This window comes from Chiloscyllium plagiosum, unplaced genomic scaffold (assembly GCF_037043375.1).
Source record: "Chiloscyllium plagiosum isolate Xiang-an unplaced genomic scaffold, Cpla_swu_hap1 HiC_scaffold_5, whole genome shotgun sequence".
In the NCBI taxonomy this organism is placed as follows: Eukaryota; Metazoa; Chordata; class Chondrichthyes; order Orectolobiformes; family Hemiscylliidae; genus Chiloscyllium; species Chiloscyllium plagiosum.
This window is the reverse complement of record NW_028270143.1, coordinates 49763495-49786882: the sequence shown is the minus strand read 5'-3', so window position 1 is coordinate 49786882 and position 23388 is coordinate 49763495. Positions and strand designations below refer to the sequence as shown.

Genomic DNA, 23388 nt, shown 5'->3' with positions numbered 1-23388 from the left:
AACTCACACCAGTGTATAATTGTTTCAGCCAAGAGCTGAGTCAACAAGAATGAAAACTATGTGAAGGAAATACATAATTGTTTTTGTATTAGCTAAAATGTGCATACAAGAATGAAATGTGCCTGCAAACAATGGTAGATGTTACAGACAAATAGATAAGGTGCTGTGAGAGGAGGGGTTAAGCTAGATATGCCTGTACAAGTAGTTACAAATATCTATTTCCTGCTTCTGCAAAAACAAGAACAAACCATGATCAAGAAGTCATGAGGTCATAAGGTCATGCAAGTGAGGGAAACAGATGTTAGTGAAGGAGGATATACCTAACAATGGACCATGGCAGGATGTGGTCAAACGGCCTTGTGAGGCCAGAAATAAGCATTTTGTCACAGACAAGGCCGGATAAGGCAAGAGATGAACAAGAGTGATGAGCGCCTGTCTTAGAGAGGTGGGATGAAAGAATAGGAACCAAATTATATAAATGTTGTGTACTAGTTGAATTCAGCATGTATATGTGTCTGCCTTTGTGCACAGTAGACACCACACCCCTCTTGCAAGAGCGAAATAAATGATACTACTGCTTCAGATCTTGTCTCGGACTGAAATTATTGAAGTGAGTGAGCTTCGTTTCTCACAAGGGCATAGGTTTAAAGTGAGAGGGGAAAGATTTAAAAAGGACCTGAAGAGTAACTTTATCATGCAGAGGGTGTTGCATGTATGGAATGAGCTGCCAGGGGAAGTGGTAAAGGCCGGTACAATTGCAAGATTTAAAAGGCATCTGGATGGGTACATGAATAGGAAGGGTTTAGAGGGACATGGACCAAATGTTGGCAAATGGAACTAGGTCAGATTGGGGGTATCTGATCGGCATGGATAAGTTGGACTGAATGATCTGTTGCCAGGTCTGTTTCCTTGCTGTATGACTCTATGATATTATAGTCAACCAAAAACTGCATAAACAAGTGAGACAGGAAAAAGTACAATGCATGTTTGCAGCTCCTTGGTATTGCTGCAGAAGTCTAATTCCAACAATGTCACCTGAAACCTTGCAGTAGTAGCAAAGGTGAAAATGCAGTTGCTACCATTAACTGAAAGAATTTTGAGGCATGGAAGTATGCACTGGGACCTTCTTACAGCAGATGCCAGAAATCTTACACTAAGTCCCAGCTAAACTAAGGTTTTTTTTTGGTTTTGCTAGTCTGAGAGGCTAGGAATCCTTTAAGGACTTTAAATCCTTTCAATTCAGCTGGGAACCTCCCAGATATCATACTGTTGTGGCGCTGTCTTCACTGCTTATAACTAGCCGTAATTCCGGATCATCTTTCTTCACAGAATACATTTAGAAGTATTTCACAATCTTCACATATTTGCTTACACATTCATTCTCAGGGGAAAAAAAAGAATAGCATGAAAAGTATAGAGTTGTAGTACTTCAGTAATCTTAATTAAGTCTCGCAATTCCTTAATCTAACAGTTTTCCTTTTGATTTAAAGGCATCAAATCAGACAATTGAGAGTCACCATGGATCACTCCACTTTGCTAGTCCAGAATTCTTTGGGAGGTAAATAAATTAAAATTTTGGAATGAACAGCAGATACACCAATTTACAAAAAAGACTTCAAACCCTCATAAACAATGAAGTTTTCTTTGTGAATTCATTAACATCTCAGTTTCACTTGTCACAGGGATGCATAAAAAATTTGGCTAGCATTTGTCCAATTTTTTTACCTATTTACATTTTGCATCAAGAAAAGCTTTCCAGTCATGCAGGGCAAGCAAGTGTCTACAATGTTTACAAGAAAATAATTTAAAATTTATATGTAACAGAAGAACCTAATACAAGATTACCGCCAACCAGCACTTTTAAAATAGGAATTAGAAACAATGCACAACTTAGAAAAATCAGTACATCTCTGGGGATAATCTCACAGCTCTGCAGTGAGGAGAACAGTCAGATAGGAAAATAGTGAGGTACTGTGCATCAGGATAATTTCTCGGCAGTTACTGGATTGGATGAGAAAGTCGATCAGTTGTCTGCTGCAAGATAACAGGCAGCCAATTTGAAAATTTATGGTCAGAATTACAGGTTATTAGGCTTCCAAGGCACTTCTCTGGTTGAAGCACAGCTTAATGGAGGTGGCCTCCATGTGGCATTTGCAGGAGCCATTAGAGCCAGACACTGCATGCCCAAAAAGGGGCCTGTTGGAAGCAAACACTGCACATGCAACCTAAATGTTACCACCTGCAGAGGGAAAAAGAAGAGTCAATTGCCAGTAATACTTGGAAATGTGCATACTAGTCATACCAGATGTCCATTTTGAAGTATACAAGTCAAGTCGGACCAATTTGCGACATTTGCCAGTTTTCATGATTTTCATTCTAAGTGCATGGAGATTAGCTCTGATTTGATGGGCTTGGCAATTCGGCCTCTCTAGAAGGTCTAATTATTTCTATGCTTCTGATGTCATGGCTATTTTGCTGTGATGCCTTATTTTCTCAGTAGAAGTGCTGAGGCTATATGACCACCAACCCTGTGACTGAGTCAGCAGCATTGGAAGCCAACCCACCGTTTCTTTATATAGTATCATCAAAGAGTTACAACATCAATGATGCCAATTCAGCTCATTATATTCATATGCTTCTTTGCCAAAGCAAATATGCAGATCCCACTAATTAATCTGTTCGCCAAATGTGTTTTCCTTCTCAGGTGCTTACTCTTCTGATCAAACCAACATTAGTAAAATTCACCAATAATCAAATATTATAATAGACTGTCCTATTTTTAAATTAAAATGCCATTATCACTGTAAATTAAGACATTTACAGGTAGTTCTGCTATAACGCACGTTCCATCAAAGCAAACTGCCTGCAACACAATTGACGAATAGAGGACAGTGTTGCTAAAGCACGAACTTTAAAAAACGTGTGTTGGCTATGACACAATTGCACTGCCAACACTTTAAGTGTTATTTTTATTGCGTGATTTATATATAGCATAGGATACACAGGAACACAACTATCACATAATAACAGAACTACCTGTATCCAATTTTATTCTTTCCCATTCATTTAAAAATCACTATATCTGTGCTTTTATGCTAAGGAATAGATGCAGGACCAGTTTTTCCAACATCTGCCACTTAATCATCCATAAATTTCCCTTCTCCAAGGTGATAAGAATTGGAACAAAAATAGTTCATTCTAAGTGCAACTCTTCTGGTGCTACACAAGGCTTTCTATTGCATGACAACAATTTTCTGGTGATACAATCAAATAGTAAATAATTTCGCAGTATTCTTCATCTTAGGTGGCCTACTGATGATACAGGTCCAATATAATTTTCTTTCCTTCATGCTACATTGAGTACTGGTTGAATGTTTAAGTTTATTCATTAAAGCTTAAAATTGAAAGCACTGGACAGTTACAGCCGAGACATTAGAAATTACATGACATTAAGGACCAATGCTGGAAATGTGTTGCTGGAAAAGCGCAGCAGGTCAGGCAGCATCCAGGGAACAGGAGAATCGACGTTTCGGGCATAAGCCCTTCTTCAGGGCTTATGCCCAAAACGTCGATTCTCCTGTTCCCTGGATGCTGCCTGACCTGCTGCGCTTTTCCAGCAACACATTTCCAGCTCTGATCTCCAGCATCTGCAGACCTCACTTTCTCCATTAAGGACCAATGGGTAACTAGGGAGAGAATAGGGCCCCTCAAAGATCAGCAAGGCGGCCTTTTTGTGGAGCCACAGGAGATGGAACAGATACTAAAACGAGTATTTTGCATTAGTATTTACTGTGGAAAAGGGATATGGAAGATATAGAAAGTAGCGAAATAGATGATGACACCTTGCAAAATGTTCACATTATAGAGGTGGAAGTCTTGAAATGCATAAAGGTGGATAAATCCCTAGGACCTGATCAGGTGTACCCTAGAACTCTGTGGGAAGCTACAGAAGTGATTACTGGGCCTCTTGCTGAGATATTTTTATCAAAGTGAGGTGTTGGAAGATTGGAGGTTGGCTCATGTGGTGCCACTGTTTAAGAAGGGTAGTAAGGAGAAGCGAGGGAACTATGGACCAGTGAGCCTGACCTCGGTGGTGGGCAAGTTGTTGGAGGGAATCCTGAGGGACAGGATGTACATGTATTCGGAAAGGCAAGGACTGATTAGGGATAGTCAACATGGCTTTATGCGTGGGAAATCATGTCTCACAAACTTGATTGAGTTTTTTGAAGAAGTAAAAAAGAGGATTGATGTGGGCAGAGCGATAGATGTGATCTATATGGACTTCAGAAAGGCGTTCAACAAGGTTCCCCGTGGGAGACTGGTGAGCAAGGTTAGACCTCATGGAATACAGGGAGAACTAGCCATTTGGATACAGAACTGGCTCAAAGGTAGAAGACAGAAGGTGGGTGGTGGAGGGTTGTTTTTCATACTGGAGGCCTGTGACCAGTGGAGTGCCACAAGGATCGGTGCTGGGTCCTCTACTTTTCATCATTTACATAAATGATTTGGATGCGAGCATAAGAGGTACAGTTAGTAAGTTTGCAGATGGCACCAAATTGGAGCTTTAGTGGACAGCGAAGGTTACCTCAGATTACAACAGGATCTTGATCAGATGGGCCAATGGACCGAGAAGTGGCAGATGGAGTTTAATTCAGATAAATGCAAGGGGCTGCATTTTGGGAAAGCAAATCTTAGCAGGACTTTTACACTTAATAGTAAGGTCCTAGGGCATGTTGCTGAACAAAGAGACCTTGGAGTGCAGGTTCATAGCTCCTTGAAAGTGGAGTCGCAGGTAGTGAAGGCGGCATTTGGTATGCTTTTTTTACTGGTCAGAGCATTGAGTACAGGAGTTGGGAGGTCACGTTGCAGCTGTACAGGACATTGGTTTGGCCACTGTTGGAATATTACGTACAATTCTGGTCTCCTTCCTATTGGAAAGATGTTGTGAAACTTGAAAGGGTTCAGAAAAGATTTACAACGATGTTGCGAATTGGAGGATTTGAGCTACAGGGAGAGGCTGAACAGGCTGGCGTTGTTTTCCCTGGAGTGTCGTAGACTGAGGGATGACCTTATAGAGGTTAACAAAATTATGAGGGGCTTGGATAGGATAAATAGACAAAGTCTTTTCCCTGGGGTGGGGGAGTCCAGAATTAGAGGGCATAGGTTTATTGTGAGAGGGGAAAGATATAAAAGGGACCTAAGGGGCAACTTTTTCATTAGAGGATGGTACTTCTTTGGAATGAGCTCGGAGAGGAAGTGGTGGAGGCTGGTACAATTGCAACATTTAAAAGGAATTTGGATGGGTATATGAATAGGAAAGGTTTGGAGGGATATGGGCCAGGTGCTGGCAGGTGGGACTAGATTGGGTTTGGATATCTGGTCGGCATGAACGGGTTGGACTGAAGGTTCTGTTTCCGTGCTGTACATCTCTATGACATTATGAAATATATGTTAAAAACAGGAATGCACTCAACTATTAGATTTGGTAATGTCTCTTATTACTTGTACTGCTGTAATTTGAAAAGATTGGCAGTCTAATAACAGCACTAGCCACAATGCAATTCAGTGAAACAAAGGACTCAATATAAAAGGCCCAAGCAACTTATCCAATGACAACAAAGGCATTAGACGTGATTCAAAGGCAAGTGGCTGACAAGTCGGTTGCATCGTGGTATCATCAAGCCGAAACAATCTGAAACCTGACAACAAACTGACTGCTACGCAAGACAGCTCATGAAATAAAAACAGATAGTGTCACTGCAAATAGACAAAAAACAATTACTGGAAGTACACAGTACCTACAAATAATTTAGCAAGAAACCGTTTATCGTCAATCAGTGACACTGCTCCCATACAAATAACAAATATTATCAAGCACCAAACAGTTACAGCAAACCGATGAATAAACTTAACAAACAAGTCAGATATCTTTAAACGAATCAACCGACAGTGACCTGAGTAGAAAATATAAGTCAACAAAATATCAAAGAAAAATCCATTCTAGTGAACTGCATTGTACAAAGCATATATGTGCGAAACAACAGCAGCAGGAGTAAGCCATTTCCTTTTAAAGCTGTTTTGTCACTTGTAAGATGATGCTTTAAACTCCATTTTCTTACTCGTACCTGATAACCCTATACTACCATCTCTATCAAAAATCTGCTCGACTCAGTCTTGAACATATTCAATGATCTCGGCTCCACCGTTCTCGGAGGTAAATAACTCCAAAGATTAACAATTCTTATCATTTCCATATTGAATGGGAGAGCCCCCACGTAACCCAACAAGGGGAAACACACTTTCAGCATTTGGCTTGTCAAACCATCTCAATCTTATAAGACAATCATATGATCTCTCATTCTTCCAACGAATATAGTTACAACCGGCTCAACTTTCAGCATAAGATAACCCCTTCATCCCAATAATCAACCAAACCCTCTCTGAACTGCCTCCAATGAAAGTATACACTCCTTGAACGAACACACTAAAATTGTACCCAAGTCTCTCAACATGGTCTCATCAACTCCACACACAGTTGCAGCATGATTTCCCTTCAGTCACTTCATGTAGGAAAGTCCCTCTTCACCACCATTCAAACAAATCTCCCGTGACCTTCAAAGGCCCAGGTTTCCTTCTGAAAGTGTAGTGTTCAGAACTGGATCCATTGCGACAGCTAGGACTTCATGAATGATTGAATAAAATTTAATTCTGGCAGATAATAATATCCATTTACACAGAGTTCAGCATGTCAAAAATCATAACATTGCTTATTTCACCTGGTGGAAACTGGAAACAATGGGTATCAGGGGGACAACTGTTCAGTGCTTGGAGTCATACCTGGCACACAGGAAGATGGTTGTGATTGTTGGAGGTCAATCGTCTCAGCTCCAAGGTATCTCTGCAGGAGCTCATCAGGGTAGTTATGTTCAACCATCTACCACTGCTTCATCGATGACCTTCCCTCCATCACAAGATTAGAAGTGGGGATGCTCACTGATGACTGCACAACATTCGGTACCATTCTCAGCTCCTCAGATACTGAAGCAGTCCATGTTCAATTGCAACAAAATTTGGACAATATCCAGATTTACAAATGTCAAAAAGCATTCGTGCTGCACAAATGCTAGGCAATGACCACCACTACTAATAGACAATCTAACTACTGCCCCTTTGACATTCAATGGTTATACCATCATTGAATTCTCCACTATCAACATCCTGGCATGATCATTGATGAGAAACTCAACTGGACTCAACACATAAGCAATGGCGACAAGAGCAGGTCAGAGGCTAGGAATACTGTGGCGAATTCACTTCCTGACTCCCAAAAGCTGTCTACCATCTACAAGGCAGAAGTCAGGAGTGTGATGGAATACTCCCCACTTGCCTGGATGAGTGCAGCTCCAACAACATTCAAGAAGCTTGACAGCATTCAGGACAAAGCAGCCTGCTTGATTGGCACCACATCCACAAGCATCCACTCCCTCCACCAACGCTCAGTAGCAGCAGTGTGCACTACCGACAAGATGCACTGCAAAAATATACCAAAGATCCTTCAACAGCAACTTCCAAACCCATGATCACTTCAATAGAGAAGGACAAGGGCAGTAGATACACCAGTTTCAAGTTCCCTTCCAAGCCACTCACCATCCTGACTTGGAAATATATTGCCCATCCTGCAGTGTCACTCGGTCAAAGTTCTGGAATTTCACTCCTCATGGCATTGTGGATCAACTCAAAGCAGGTGGACTACAGTAGTTCATCACCATCTTTTCAAGGGCAACTAGGGGCAGGCAATAATTGCTGGCCAGCCAGAGATGCCCACATCCCACATATGAATTTAGAAAAAAAATTCTTGATTACAAAACTCTTACTTTTTGTTGTCAGGTTCTTGACATGCTACTATGATAGCTAGTTATGAAATGTTAAAAATAGCTAAACTATAATTATGATAAAAACACAGGCAATATTCCATGCAAATATTGTTCCAACATAATATTTGTTCACTTTAGTTTTAACTTGTGTACAGTTAATAATTCTCATGAAGCAGCAAAAAGAAAACAGTGTCACAGAGGAGTACCGCACAGAAAAAGGCCTTTCAGCCCACTGAGTTAACAACAAACTCCTAAATCCAAGTTTAACTACACACACAAAAAAAGAATGCTGTGAATCTATCAGAATGTAGTCATAGGAGAAGTATTTTGAACTCAATTTAATTTTGGTTGGAAAAGTTTATAAACAAAAAATATTTTTGGATTAAACCAAAGAAGTGCAAATGTTAAAAATCTGAAACAAGAACAAAAAATTGCTGGGGAAACTCAGCAGGTCTGGCAGCATCTGTGGAGAGAAAATAGAATAAGAGTTTCAGATCCAGTGACCCTGCTTCAGAGAATGTTTTGCTTTTGGAATGTTTGTGTTGAACAGTTTCTGCAACTTTACAAATCATGTGTCATAAACTAAAAAAAAAAGAAAATTATGTGGGAAACATTGAGGAGTTACATGCTGTTAACTATAGAACAGCAAAAGTGCAGAATTCTTTATTTCAAACTGATATTTCTTAGAAACAAGAGGGGTAACAGTTCAATTCTGCAAATTACTGTAAGTAAAATTATTTGTTTAAATATTACTCAGGTAGAGCCTGGACACAAATTAAACAATATTCAATGATTTTAAATGACGCTGTAATACACCTTAAATTGGGTGTCCTTGTTGTATTATTACCTGAATCAGCTTCAGCCACTTCATGGTGTTTCCAGAGAGACCAGGTTCTGTCTCGTGAAACAGCTAACAAGAACCTGTCATCTGGTGAAAATGCCAATTGAGTGACAGTCAGATTGTGGAATGGCAAGGTGAGAATTTGCTTCCAGCTGGAGGTACTCCACAAAACAATTGCTGTATGCTCTACTTTGGAGGCCTGTGAAAAAAAAATTCAGTAAAATCATGCAAGACAACAGAATTGATCCTATGAGCTTTTTCTAGTCATATTTAGGAATTCTGAACAAGATCTGTGGATCCTTCAAAGACTTTTAGGGATTTTTCTTGCTTTTTACATGAATAAGATGCAAATATTATTGACAAGGCCAGAATTTGTTGACAATCCATAATTGCTCTTGAATGTTAGTTGTCAGCCACATTCTTGAAGCAGTGCAGTCGGGATACCCACAACTCTTCGGGACAGGGTTTCAGGCTTTTCACCCAGCAACAATTAAGGAACAGTGATACACTCCAAGTTAAGAGGGTCTATGGTTTATTGCGGAACTTGCAAGTGATGATGTTCGTACACATCCATTGTATTTATCCTTTTAGGTAGTACAGGTTGTGGGTTTGGAAAGTACTGCCAAAGTAATGTTGGCAAGTTGCTGCAGTGTGTCTTCTTGATGTTACACAGTGCAGCCCATAGGGAGCCAGCAGAACAGGAAGTGAACTTTTAAGGTGGTGGTCAGGCCAGTCAAACCAGATGTTTTGTCCTGAATAGTGTTAAACTTCTTGAGCATTTTGGAACTGTACCCATCCAACACTAACTATCAGAATTTCTTAATGTTACAAAGGGATATTGACAGATAAAGTAAATGCGCAAAACTGTGGCAGATGAAGTTCAATGTAAGCAAGTATGAGGATATCCATTTGGACCACAAAAGGATAGGTCAGGGTACTTTCTAGATCATACAATCCCCTACAGTGCAAAAGTAGGTCATTCAGCCCAGAGTCCACACCGACCTTCTGAGGAGCATTTTATACAGACTACCCTATCCCTGTAATCCTCCATTTCTCATGGCTTATCCATCTAACCTACACATCCCCGGACACTATGATAATTTAGCATTGGCCAAACCAACTAACCTGCGCCTGTTTGAACTGTGGAGGAAACTGGATCAACTAGACATACAATTAGGAGTATGAACATGGTAATAGGAAGTAAAGACAATGACTGCAGATGCTGAAAACCAGATTCTGGATTAGTGGTGCTGGAAGAGCACAGCAGTTCAGGCAGCATCCAAGGAGCTTCAAAATCGATGTTTCGGGCAAAAGCCCTTCATCAGGAATAAAGGTAGTGAGCCTGGAGCGTGGAGAGAGTAGGCCATTCAGTCCCCCGTTTCAACATTCGAGATCATGGCTGATCTGTGGCCTAACTCTATACCCCTGCCTTGAGCCCATATCTCTTAATGCATTTGCTTAACAACAATTTATCTATCTCAGATTTAAAATTAACAACTAATCCAGTATCGACTGCCTTTTGTAGAAGAGATATCCAAACATCTGCCAGTCTGTGTGTGTAGAAGCGCTTCCTAACATCCCTCCTGAATGCTCTGGCCTTAATTCTCAGTCTATCCCCTCTAGTTCTAGTTCTAGAATCCCCAACCAGAGGAAACAGTCTATCTTTTACTTACCTGTTTCTTCCTGTTACTATTTTGAAGACTTCGATTAGATCAACCCTTAACCTTCTAAATTCTAGAGAAACCAGGACTAATCTGTGTAATTCCACCCTCCCAACAACCCCTGAAATCCAGGTACCAATTGACACTGTACTCCTTCCAAGGTCAATCTATCCTTCCTAAGCAGTGGTGTCCAGATCTGCTCTCAGTACTTCAACTGGGATCGGGAGAGCTTTGTAAAATTGCAGCATAACTTCTGCATCTTGTATTCCAGTCCTTTAGATATAACAACCAACATTCCATTAACTTTTTTGGTTATTTTCTGTACCTGTTTATGATATTTCAAAAATCAATGCACCTCAACCCCCAACTCTCATTGGGCATCCACTTATTTAACTTCATACCATTTCCAGGCAGAGATGGTGGAAAAGCTTTGGTGATTCAGGAGAAGGTTACTCACCAGTTACTCTCAGCCTTTAACTTGTGCTTGTAGCTAATAGTTATATATCTGCTCAAGTTAAGTTTATAATCAATAGTAACCTCCACGATTAAAGAATGGAAAAGGAATGGGTTTAAGGTTGATGATTAAAATTGCCTGGCAATCCTTTACTTGCATAAAATTGAACAGATAAAACAGATGTTAGATTGAAGAACTTTTTTTATGCAGAAAAAAAAATACATATTTGCACTGCCTTTATGTCAAGAAGGGCAGATAATTTACTCATCTTGATTAAGGAATAGCCATTCGTTCAAGACATTGGAAAACTTCCACTGCTCTCCTTCTAGTCATACAACATGATCATTTCTGACAATCAATAAGACAGAGTTCCCTTAGTTTAACATGTCATCTGAAAAACATCATCTCCAAAGTGTACAGCCCTTCAATACTGCACTAGAATGTCAGCCTGCATTACATGTCTAAGTCTCTCAAGTGAGGTCTGACATGTCCTCGTTCACTCAGAAGCGCTTGGTTTACTGCTTAAGGCTTTCCAATTCTTTTTGATCAAAATTTACAAGTCATTCAAAAATTTCTTTACTGTATCACTGATTTTTACAAGCCAAGGTCAACATTGAGAATGCTTTGCTGTGAATCAAGATTCAAAAACACCAAGCAAAAATTTCAGTAATTTGCTCATAATGTTCTGTCTTCCCTGGTTGAGATATTGCGAAGTTATAAAATGGGGGAAAGCACTGTGTGGTCTCTTTAAAATATGGTGTTTCACATTTAGCCAATTAACTTAAACCAGACATTTAGAAACTAAAACCCAAATACATTTAGATCTGACAGTTTTGACTGTGTAGAACCAATCCTATTCTAAGAAATTAATAGATTACCAAGGGCATTGGAAAATTGGTGAGAGCCAACCACCATTTGTCAAGCAATAACAACTGTCAGCTGCAATTATTAAAGTTATTGCAGCATTCTTAGCTAATATTCCAGATAGCAGAATTTACAGACAGAACCTGCCTGACACAAGAATTCGACAGAGAGAGGCATTCCTAATGCAAGAATTCGAAGGAGGAGGCATTGCTGAAAGATCAGTAGAGAGGGTGAACAGCATTCTGGAAGATGTATTATAGCAGTAATTTTGAGAGACTAAATTCTATTATTTTGTTATATAAGTGGGACTTATATTTATTGAAAAAGCATACCATTAGGATTTGTTTAATTAGGGAGTAGTTCGAGGGGAATTGTTTGGTTTCTAAGTAGTTCTGTTAATTTGTTCACTGTTGGAGTCAGATAGGTAAATTGTTACTTGTTGATTATAGAGTGAGTGGATGGATTTCTTTAACCACTCCTTTATAAAAGATTGGGGAGTAATGAGGTAGGTCATACCACTTTTCAAACTTCTTTTAACTGATTGTGAGGCGAGGTGAGCCCCTCGGAGTGTTTCGGCTTTAGTTATCAGTGGGGAGGGGCGATCTCCACTTTATAACAATGATCGACACTGTATAAACTAGTACAGTTACCTAGTTATATCATAACTGTGTTTCTGGAAGCAACTTTGTTGGCAAATACAATAGAATTTCAAATACTGGACACCAGATCAAATGGCTAAATTTTAGAATGGCTTGGAAAAAAAACCCAAGAGCCAAATTCCTAAAAAAGAGCAATGAGTTAAAAAGTTACATTTATACAGCAATTTCTGTCAATCAGAAATATCTCAGCACTTTACACATTTGGGGCAGTATTTATATGAGAAACTGGAGTCTCACACAATGCTGGGACAGCTGGTAAGATGCTGCGTTGTTTTATTTTGGGAAGGCCCACTTTTTTAACTGTCAAGTCATTCACAGGATCAAGGATTCTTTACTCATATGTCCATCTCCAAAAGATGCGAGGCAAATGGATACCAAAAACACTTGTATTCCTTGTGGCAGAACTAATCAATGACCACTGTCAGTATGACTACTCCCCACCTCTTGCTTCCATGTAATATATCATAACCCAAGCAGAGGTAAATGATAGGAAGAGGAAGGTCACAGTTGGAGTTTCTTCGATGCAGTCAAAAGAACAGGTTGCTTTCAGCTTCTCCAAAATTACTAAGATAGCAGTCCATAGGTAAGTGGTACAGAGGTGAAGCATACAGCAGAAAGGAAATAATCAGCGAAGAAAATTGTAATCCAGAAATAAAAAGTTAAAAGTTTAAAACCTGAAGCCAAAGGTTCTTCTTACATGCACTATGTTTCGCTGAACACAGTTGAACTTGCAATAAAATGATCCCTAGCATGCCACTGGGCTTATTCTCAACAGAGATGACTTAAAACTAATTCAACAGCAAAATACCCTCAATGCAGAATTTTGCTTGAATTTAACATTGTCTACCACTATAAAAAGATGTCTGGTAGTTATTTCATTTGATCACTTTTACATGAATGGTCTTTGTTGTGTTTATTCACAGCCATCTGATTAACATTAAACACACCCACTCAAATTTACACTGGTTTTACAATCTTTATGCTGTTAACCCCATCTTCCTTCTGATCCTAAATGCCACTTTCTTTATCTTCTTGAACTTATAAAAACATGTCATGCAAAAAACATTCACACCAAAACATGTAAGTGCTAAGAAACAGCAGATGCAGATTAAGGCCTGCTACAGCAAACTCTGACGAAAGGAAATCACAAAACAATTCAGGGTCTCACTCATACAATTCAGTTAGAGAAGAACTAGTGCTGCAGAGCTACACTGGAACTGCAAAGGTATACAAAGCTCATTTTCTAACTTCCTGTAGTCATGGATATTGTTGTACCCAATAACACATGACAAATGCAAAGGCCTTTCATAGTGTCACCAAATGCAGAACAAGGATTACAGGTAAATATTTACAATTTAGTCATGGAAAATTCATGCAGAAGCTAGCATTGGGGTTTCCAATATGTAATAATTTAAATGTGACCCACTCAGCCACTTTTCTATGTAACAGTAGGACTGAACATTGTTCCTAACACTAATCATAAATTACTGATGAAGGTAGAAGAATAAAACTCCTCACATATTAAATTCAACTTGTGTATTAAAAGTAGTTTGTTACTTAACAATTTAATATTTGTTACTGTAGATGTATTTAGCATTGCTCCAAAGTCTTTACAGCATACCTTACACGCTGAAGCCAGCACAGTCGAGGCATTATTACAGGCAACACAGAATATCTCAAAACCATGTCCGTATCTAATGGAGAGAAATAAGAAAGTTGAGCCACTTTTAAAGGCAAAACCACAGCTCATTTGCAGTTATGTACATTACTCAGAAAGAGGTAATGATGTTAGTATTTCTCTCTCCCTTCATTGTTAAGGAAATAAAAATATATGGTATTGAATAGTTTCACAGCAAAATATATCCAATGCATCCTCATCTTTTTTGGTGATCTCTAACATCAATGCACAGATGTAAATGGAGAACAGCTAGCCAATTAAATTTTTTAAAAATTGGGCTTCCCTTCCATATGTATGCATATGTTTATATCCATGTCCATTAGCCTATTAGCCTATAGCTTTTGGTCAGAAGCCTGTGAGAAACAAATTCACAGATTTCATTTCCTAAAGGGAAGACATAATTTCCCAGAGGCCGAGAGCCCCCAAGTATCTTAAATGTCAAATGCACACACAGACTTGTTAGCAGGATGTAATGGCAGTAATTGTGGTCCAACTTCTGGCAAACTCTTTTCTCCCTCAATCCATTCTTTTCCCAGTTCTTTCAAGGTAAACTTTTATTTTCTACATTGGTCAGGTGCAAGAAGAAAATTTCATTAAAGTAGTATTTTAATCAAATCTCATTACCTTGGCAATAAATGGACACATGCATTAATAACCACGTGGGAAATCAAAATAACACTGGCTAGGTTTTAAAAAACATATTAGATTGCAAAAGTTGTAATTTGTAATACGAGTGGAAAGATGAAGAATGGAGATGAAGTCTCTAATAGAACAAGAAGAAACTGAGAAAGCATCAACTTATGGGCACTACGAAATCAAAATTATTTTCCACACCGAATACTTGACAATATTCAGGTACAACAATATAATGAGAGAAATTTGGTACTCCACTTAAATATTCTTTAATTAATTTTATGGACAAGTTTCATTCTGCCACAAAAAAAGAGATCTAAACTGCTGTGTTCATTGCACTCACTATCTCACAGTACACCTGCCTACAATAACCCTGGTGTGGGACTTTCCAAGCTATCAGTAATAGATGGCACTGCGAAAGGATTAACTAGCTCCAAAACATTTTAGAAACGTTACTTTGGACGCACACTTTATAAGCCAACTTAAATGTTAACAATGAAATTATTTTATTTCTTTTTAAAATTCACACAAGCTAGTAGAACACACAAAACACAGTGTGGATAAAGTGGACTAAAGTATACAAAAATGAATTATGTCTTGGACCATTATTACATCTAGTGCTGTTGACTTAATTCATTTATGGCATTGTGATCAGTAGGAAATTCAACTATCTTATCAAGCATTCAGACTGAATGGAGCCCTTACGGCAAATATTACATTTTGATGTGAACAGGCCAAATTACAACAGTCTTGTAAATAGCTTAAAAGAATCTTATTAATTAGTTAGTGAAAGAATTTGTGCTGCAAGTAAAGATGAAAATTATTCAATTAGAAGTTCACAAAAAGTTAACAGAAAAGACAGCATTTCAATTTGCAACTTCAGAAATAAAGCTACTCCCCAAAAGAAAAGTGTTATTGCTGCAAATAAAAACAAAATGCTGACATAGCACTCATTTCTGGCAGAAAGTTAATGTTTTAAGTCCAGTGACCATTCATCAGAATATTCACTCCAGCACTTTGTTTCACTTTTTCCAGCATCTGCAATTCTCTGTTTTATATCATTGCTGTAAATGCTCCTTTTCACATCATAATGTGCGAGTTGAAATTACCTTTTTTAAAAATAAAAGCCAGTCCGAGTCACAAGAAGACTTGAAGCTTAGAGCAGAGAGGCATCTTCAATGATGACTAATCCCTCACTCCCACCACCAAGTAAGCTTGTCAAATCAAGATACAATCAATCATTTGAATCCCGTATGAAAGGCTCCTTGACTCATCATGAGCCTTAGCAGTCTACTTCTCCCTGGCCCAAAGCTGCAGGCCAATCAGTGGTTGGCAGCTGGACAGCATCAACGGAGGCTCAGTCTAGCAGCCCTAAGGAGTTTCGCTGGCAATAATGCTTTTTTTGGAAGGTATCATGCAGCAGGATTCGCAGGTTCAGGGAAAAGCTCTCAATGGCTAATCTGCGCCCTCCAATGTATCCCCATTTAGCCTCATATTAGGGCTAACAGAAGCATTTCTCACTAACTTGACAAGAAGGCCACACTGGCTTTTCCTGTTGGGAAAGCAGCAAGTGGAATATAACGGGGTCATTACAGGCTTGAGGTCATTAAGTGGCAACTAACTGAGCACTTAAGGACCTTAAATGAGCAGATTAGGAAGATTACGCACAGAGGAACCTCAATTATCCAGCATCGATTATCCGAACAAAATACTCCCCGCCTGTGTCGCTCGGGTAATCGAGGTTCCTCTGTATTACCAGGACTCGGTTGTTGGGGTTGTGGAACGGAGGCAGGTATCTTGGTCCCAATCCAACTATTTGCTCTTTCTGCTCTCCAGCCTGCCACCTCTGGGGAGTTGAAATACTGCTCTCAAATTAGGTTCCCACCTTATGAAGTTGTGAAGAGGAAAGCATCAGAATATGGCAATTTATAAAACCAAATTTGTTTTAGTTCACTTACAGGACAAAGACAAGTAGAGAACATCAAGTTTGGAATGGCAAAAGTGGTCACAACTATTTGTTTCACTAAGGATAGCCTGCCCAAATTCATTTCCAAATTAGTTCACTTTGTTAATCTTTAACAATTGCCTTCTGTTCAGTCCATACAACGATGATAAGAGAAAAATGTTGAGTAGATGCCAACTTTTTGATTTATGTGCAAAGGAGTGATACAAATCTCTATATTCTGAGATACTGAGCTTAATTACTGTCGATTTTATACTTTAAGGAACAGTATCTACAGAATTATTACATTACAATATTTTGATTGGTACTACCAAAAGCTAGGAGAAAGTGAGGACTGCAGATGCTGGAGATCAGAGTCGAGTGTTGTGCTGGAAAAGCACAGCAGGTTAGGCAGCATCCAAGGAGCAGGAGATTCCTGAAAGGCTTATGCTTTTGCAGCACCACACTCTCGACACTGTCAAAAGGTAGAAAGTAGAAAAAGCTTATGCCGTGTCTTAACCAGACCCAGTTCTGTCCATATAGCAAGCAAATAATCTAATTGATCAAAGATTTACTCATTTTTCATAAGCATTTTTCATTCTTCAGATAGGAATGAAATAAAATGCACATTTTATTACTTACTTCAAACTTATTGAGTAATTTATGCATCCACACTCTGCAGAGAAACTATCCTACTGGCAATGTCCATTGGAAATACAGATATAAATTGGAATAACTGCCAGATCAATATTTAATTCATAGATTCTCATTCCAAAATTCACAAATTGCTTGGAAAATAGAACAAAATGGTTAGAATGATTTCATCTTTATTCTACCAGAGCAGCGTAGAAAAGATTGAGACAAGGCAAAACAAAGCAAATTGATTCCTCTGTGGACTCAGTTTCTCATGCCTTATATTTTTGACAAACTAAAAAGATGAATCTTGGAAATCTGTTAATCTTCATTGTTTTTACTTTGTTCAGCTTTAGACGATAACTTCACTGTTTTGATCAGTTGTACCCAAATTCTCATGTTCCATCTTGCAAAATTCAACTCACTCATCACATGGTTCTCTCCAGTCACAACTGGGCTCACCAAATTTCAGAAAACTAAAATCTTCATCTTCCTCTAAAAATCTCGAGCATCGTTCCACCCTGTTTTACACAACTCTTCTACGTCTCTGTTTGCAACTCCACTGCTAATATTCTGTTTGCCTGTTCTTGATTAATCATAGAAATTTGCACAACCTTATTTCCCATAGTGCAGAATTCTGTCACATATTCCGACTGCTTCATGGTTTCAATTCCCACCAGTGGAATGCTCTGATTATAAGCCACTCCATAAATAATAGTTGGTTTATTCCTCCCTACATAAATTAGAATTTCCAACAATAATAAGCCACTGCTTAATCAGCCTTTCGATTACAGCCCATTACTTCCATCCAATGATAACTTGTGATCTCGACAACTTACTGAACGACTATGTGTTAATTTATCTGTTAAGACTTACTTCAGATTACTTAATAACAGCAAATACTTGTACTGATTTTAACTATTCTATCAAGTACTTTATATGCTTATATTTTTGAATACAGCTTTTGATCTAAATGATGTAGATTAATTAGGCAGCTAAAGATTGAGAATGTTTCCATCATGATTGGCCTTGGAGGACTGGGAAGACATTAATTCATTTGATTATTTCTGTTTAATAGATAGCTTTAGGGAGGCTTGATACTGTATGTACAATCTCAGATAATATCACAGAAGAGAAAAATGGAAGGTAGAAGGCAAAAAGACATAACTGTAAGCTCCCATTGCACCAGGACAGTGAGGAATAAAGGTGTTTTTTAAAATATCAATTATATTTCAGCATGCTTGAAGTGTACAACATACACATGATACCATAAAAGTATTTAAAACTATCAACTCAAAACTTGTATATGTTACTGGGCTATATTTCTCAGCTGACTATGGAATTAAGTATGTTTTCACTTTATATATTATACTCTGTTTTTGTAGCATCTTTCATAATAGTAATAAAATATATACATTTTGCATATAGATCCCTCTAGTCCTCTTGTACCGAGGCTGAAACTAGCATAAATAAACCTAATATTGCTTTCAACTAACTGTACAGAATTATACAAAGCAGTAAATGCACTTCAGTTCAGTGTACAAAAGAAAAACATGGGCAGCATGTGGACATGATAAAGTGACATATAAATCAAAGTTTTTTTAAAAAATGTCTATATTGTTCACTTTGAATCACTGGGCTCAGGGTAAATCCACTGTATGAATTTATTTTAAATGCATGCACAGAGTTCTTTTAAACAAAAGACAGCACAAAGGATTGCTTGAAAATTTGCTAAATTCCTAAATTATTACATACAAAACTGAAGGTCACTAAGCCTGCTATGTAAGGCAATTTTCATTCAACCTGAACTTGTGGCTATTTTATGTTGCTACAAAGTTGAAACTATTTGCAGTAACATACAAGTTTCTTAATGTCACTTATACATTGGCATTCCATATAGGTTTCTGTCACTGCAGATTATTTTCAAGGAAATTAATCAAGAGCAAATTTAAATGCTTCTAAGTTAATAAAGTGCACTCTGCCAAAACCTAAAGCAATCTTGTCACAACTTGGCTCACAATTGGATAAGGCAAGATTTTGCCACCAGTTATTTAAACAAAATCTCAATAAATTTACAAATGAGAGTACAAACTAGAACAGATGGGGATTGCATTTAGGAAATGTTTCCTATGAACTTGAATTGAATGTGCAGTATGATTATTTTATAAAACCACTTCATGCAGTATTTTCTAAAATAATTTCACACTCAATTAAACTGTAATTAACATATCCATCACATATTCCCTTAGCCCATTAGGTCTCAGGCATTCCTATGGTGATGTCTCAGGCATTCCTATGGTGATTTTCTGCCTCCAGTTCACAAGTTAAATTGGTATAACAAGATGGAGAAACATATATACAGTAGAATCATTAGGAATGGCACACAACTAGTGTGCTGTAATCACTTCAGATAAGGTTAGCACACAATGATGCTGCAGAAATTTAGTTCATGCTTCATGTGTATCAGGATAAAATTAAAAAGTTTTAGGAATTAAAGTTTTATCTGCAGAAAAACAAAGACAGCTGATTGAAGTAAATGCAATTTTAATAGACTTGGAGTTAATTATAGTTAAAAACAAACTGGTATTTTTCTTGCAAGGTCAGAGCTGATGGTAAAAAAGACTCAGAATGTTCCATCTCTAAGCTCATAAAGAAGCTAGGTAGACTCAGAAAAGTCTTAAAATTCCATTAGCGATACACATTATTTACATCAGTTGCAAAACTAAAGGCTTTTGTTGGAGATATATAGCATGCCATATTGCTACTGAGATAGTAATTTATGGTGTAGCCTTACTATTTAGTTCCCTTGTAAAGGGTCAGTTAGTTCCAATTCGTTAGATAGCTATTTTGTGATGCAGTGTGACGATAAATATGGTAATTCCCATACCACAGGTCATCATGAAGGTCCTACCTTCCAAGCTTGTCACTTGCCTAAGGCATGATAAACTTCAGGTTGAACTATGGTTCTCTGGGACTACGATAATATTTATTTTCATTTATCTGTTTTATTTTATTGTCAGGAGGAGGCTGTAGTGTTTGAGGAACAGAAAGTTAGTTTCAACTTTGTTGCAGGATAGACTGCATACCAAAAGACAGAGTGACACAGAACATATGAGTCTGTTGGGCATGCTTCAAGAACATTAAAGTATTCATTTTGTATTCATCATATGGGAAACATGTAGGACTCAGTTCATTTTGGGTTTCCTGAATAAAATTTGCTCCAGCTTGTAGCTAGAAGAAGAAATCTAGTGATCCTCAAAGCCTCACCGTAGAAAGCAGTCAGCTTGAATAGCTAGCTTTGAAAAAGCTACACAAAAGCTATGGGAGCGGACTGCGAAAAAATGCCTACTCACATGCAAAGCTCATAGATGGAGGTCAAATGTTCACAATTGTGAGATCTTTAAAGAAAATTGGAGGTTTGCATGTCAATGGCAAATAGAAAAATCTGTATAATTGGTACACTAAAAAACAGCTGTAATACTGAAGAAGTGACGTGAAATCCAGAGAATATAGCTTACAGCTTGGTTGATCCAAAGAGAAATGAACAAACTTTCAAGACGTTCGAAGATAATGGAACTCTTATAGAAGAATATTAAATAGTATAAATGAGTTGTTAGCATTAGTCTTTATAAGCTATAGTGTTAAATTAGTTGATATGCTTTAATTTCTTTTTACATAAAGAATAAAGATTGGTTTTGCTTAAAAACATGAAATCCTGATGCGTAGCTCTGCCAATTAGTTATTTGGTGCTTGGATTTCTTTTCAAACATTCCTTAAAAGGATTCCTTAAAAACTGGTTAAGAAATCAGAAAATCAAACATCTGTTCACTATCATCAATCTTAAGTCACTGAAAAGAAAGGCAATGAAACACATTACTTCTGTTAATAACAGAGTCAAAAAGTGTGGCGCTGCTAAAGCATAGCCAGTCTGGCAGCATCTGAAGAGCAAGAGAGTGGGCCTTTCGAATATGAGCTCTTCATCAGAAAGAGCTGCCTGACCGGCTATGCTTTTCCATCTCCACAGTTTTCAACTCTGATCTCCAGTGTCTGCAATCCTCACTTTCTTCTGTTAATAACTGCCCGAGATAGTCACAAAACACAAACCATTCTATGCATTTATCTAATGTTTAAAACATGATTCTATTGTTTACAAGTTGAAATGCAATGATTAATAAATGTAAGCAGACCTCCTGATTCAAGGGTGTGCCTGTTGATAACTTCCCATAGACCTTCAGACATGGCTGCAGCCTGAAACATATGCAGAGCTTAAATTAGTTCACAAGAGGTCAAAGACAGGCAAACAGGGTACCTGACATTATTCGACTAATCCATATTTACCAGGAGCGAATTGAGACACTCAGGTAGGGATGTCGAAACAGCCATGTCCAAGCAACCAAGGAAGTTTTGTAATGCTGTTCCACTCTACTCTCGTATTACCACCACCATGAATGCATTCTTAAGACACTTAAGATTCTAATCCTTTCTTGCAACTAATTCTCTCTCCTCTTTTGCAGGCACCAACAGCATCCACACAGCCTCTGCCCTGAAAAGATCAGTCTCTTCAGCAATCCGTTCCTCCTCCATGTCTGAGGAAGAAGCCAGAGATCCCTCAGATAAGCATTGGAAATGCTTTTTCTGACACTCTCCATCAGCTCAGATACATGCACCCCGGTGGGTATTATTTCTAGATTACATCAGTAGCACATTTTGGTGACCATGTCAATGGCACTTCTCAGCTAGCTACATGGCCCCAGGGCAGGAGAGACTTCATACCATTAACACTTTTTGCAAATACTCAGACAGACACAGGATCAGCAGGCAGGACAGGTTTAGAGATATTTGGGAAATTGGTCTGAAGGGCAGAGAGTCAACTAATTTTTATCAGTATTCCTGATGAAGGGCTCTGGCCCGAAACGTTTATTCTCCTGCTCCTCGGATGCTGCGTGACCTGCTGTGCTTTTCCAGCAATACGCTCTCGACTAATTTTTATCAGTATCTTATGTCTGTCATGTGACCTAAATTTCTGGCAGTTTCCATGGATAGGTCAGCAGCTGCAATGGAGAGTCAGGTCCAGCAGAATACCAGTGACAGTTGGATATGCATGCCCAGCTGCATGCCACTGCTTTAGCTATTGGTGGTCAGTGTCAATGCCAAGGTGAGATAAAGATATGGGGCACTGACTTCACTCTAAGTGCCCATTCGTCCAAAGACACATGGTGATGTTAGCAGAGCCGCACCCCATCCCCAACACCGGTCCAGAAAGAGAAGGAACTATATACAAGCCCAAGAAGTTTTCTCTCAGGACACTCCAGAAGTGTGAAGCCCCGTCACCTCCAATCTTCCAGTGATTCCCAAACTTAACAAAGTTGCTGACTGCAAAGTTAATGGAACGCTGTAATAGGTCCTGCCGCCCCTCATGTTCCATCCTTATGGCCACTCATTCATTACTGCACACTTCTGAGGGCAATGATTCATTCTACCAACGTGTCTTATGAGAGAAAACACACTTTCCTTTAGGATAGGTGATGTCCAATTCCTCATTAACATCCAAATTATGACACACAAAAGGCCTTTTCCAACCAGAAAAGTATTATATGCTGATTGTGGAAATTTAGACAGTAGTAAAGTTTACTAAAGCATTGAGCAGCTATGTGAAAAAGCTGATGCTGAAGGCTGAGTGGCTGACCTACTCTCAGAGAAAAGAGAGATGCAGTATGATCTCACAAAAATTGATTCTGAAACATCCTTTACATACTTTGATTTGAGGTTTGATAGATGCCAGAGGATGCTTGGAATTAGCCAATCACATAAAAATTAAGAGCTGTTGTGACCTTGACGGCCACTGGCGTAGGAGAGAATGGGATGGTCACCCATTCCTCCAGCGTGTAAGTCCTGTTTCAATAAAAGGCATAATTCTGTTATGGTGGCCCAGGCTATCCTCACTCTATGCCTGCACTTGCCATCTGGAGGAAATGGCCTTCCAAACCTCCTTTGTATCCTAAGGGCAACATCTGTTGTGGTTTCTTCATGAAGATGTTTGACATTCACTAGAGGTTGTTTTTGTACCAGGGATTGCTGACAGCTTTAAAACTTAATTCATCCACAATATCTTTATATAATTACAACAGCAACCATAACACATGCCGTTG

The 23388-nt window shown here is 38.6% G+C and overlaps 1 protein-coding gene across 3 annotated transcripts in view; it reads right to left on the bottom strand.

Annotated features, from left to right (window-relative positions):
- The window catches only part of elp2 (elongator acetyltransferase complex subunit 2), a 149684-nt gene that overhangs the window by 29835 nt on the left and 96461 nt on the right, over nt 1–23388 (bottom strand). For all 3 annotated transcript variants that reach the window (XM_043689953.2, XM_043689952.2, XM_043689954.2), the window contains 2 exons: nt 13975–14047; nt 8722–8914 (listed from right to left, as the gene is read on the bottom strand). In XM_043689953.2, the coding sequence (XP_043545888.1) occupies nt 8722–8914; nt 13975–14047 (266 nt within the window). The remainder of the gene's footprint in view (nt 1–8721; nt 8915–13974; nt 14048–23388) is intronic.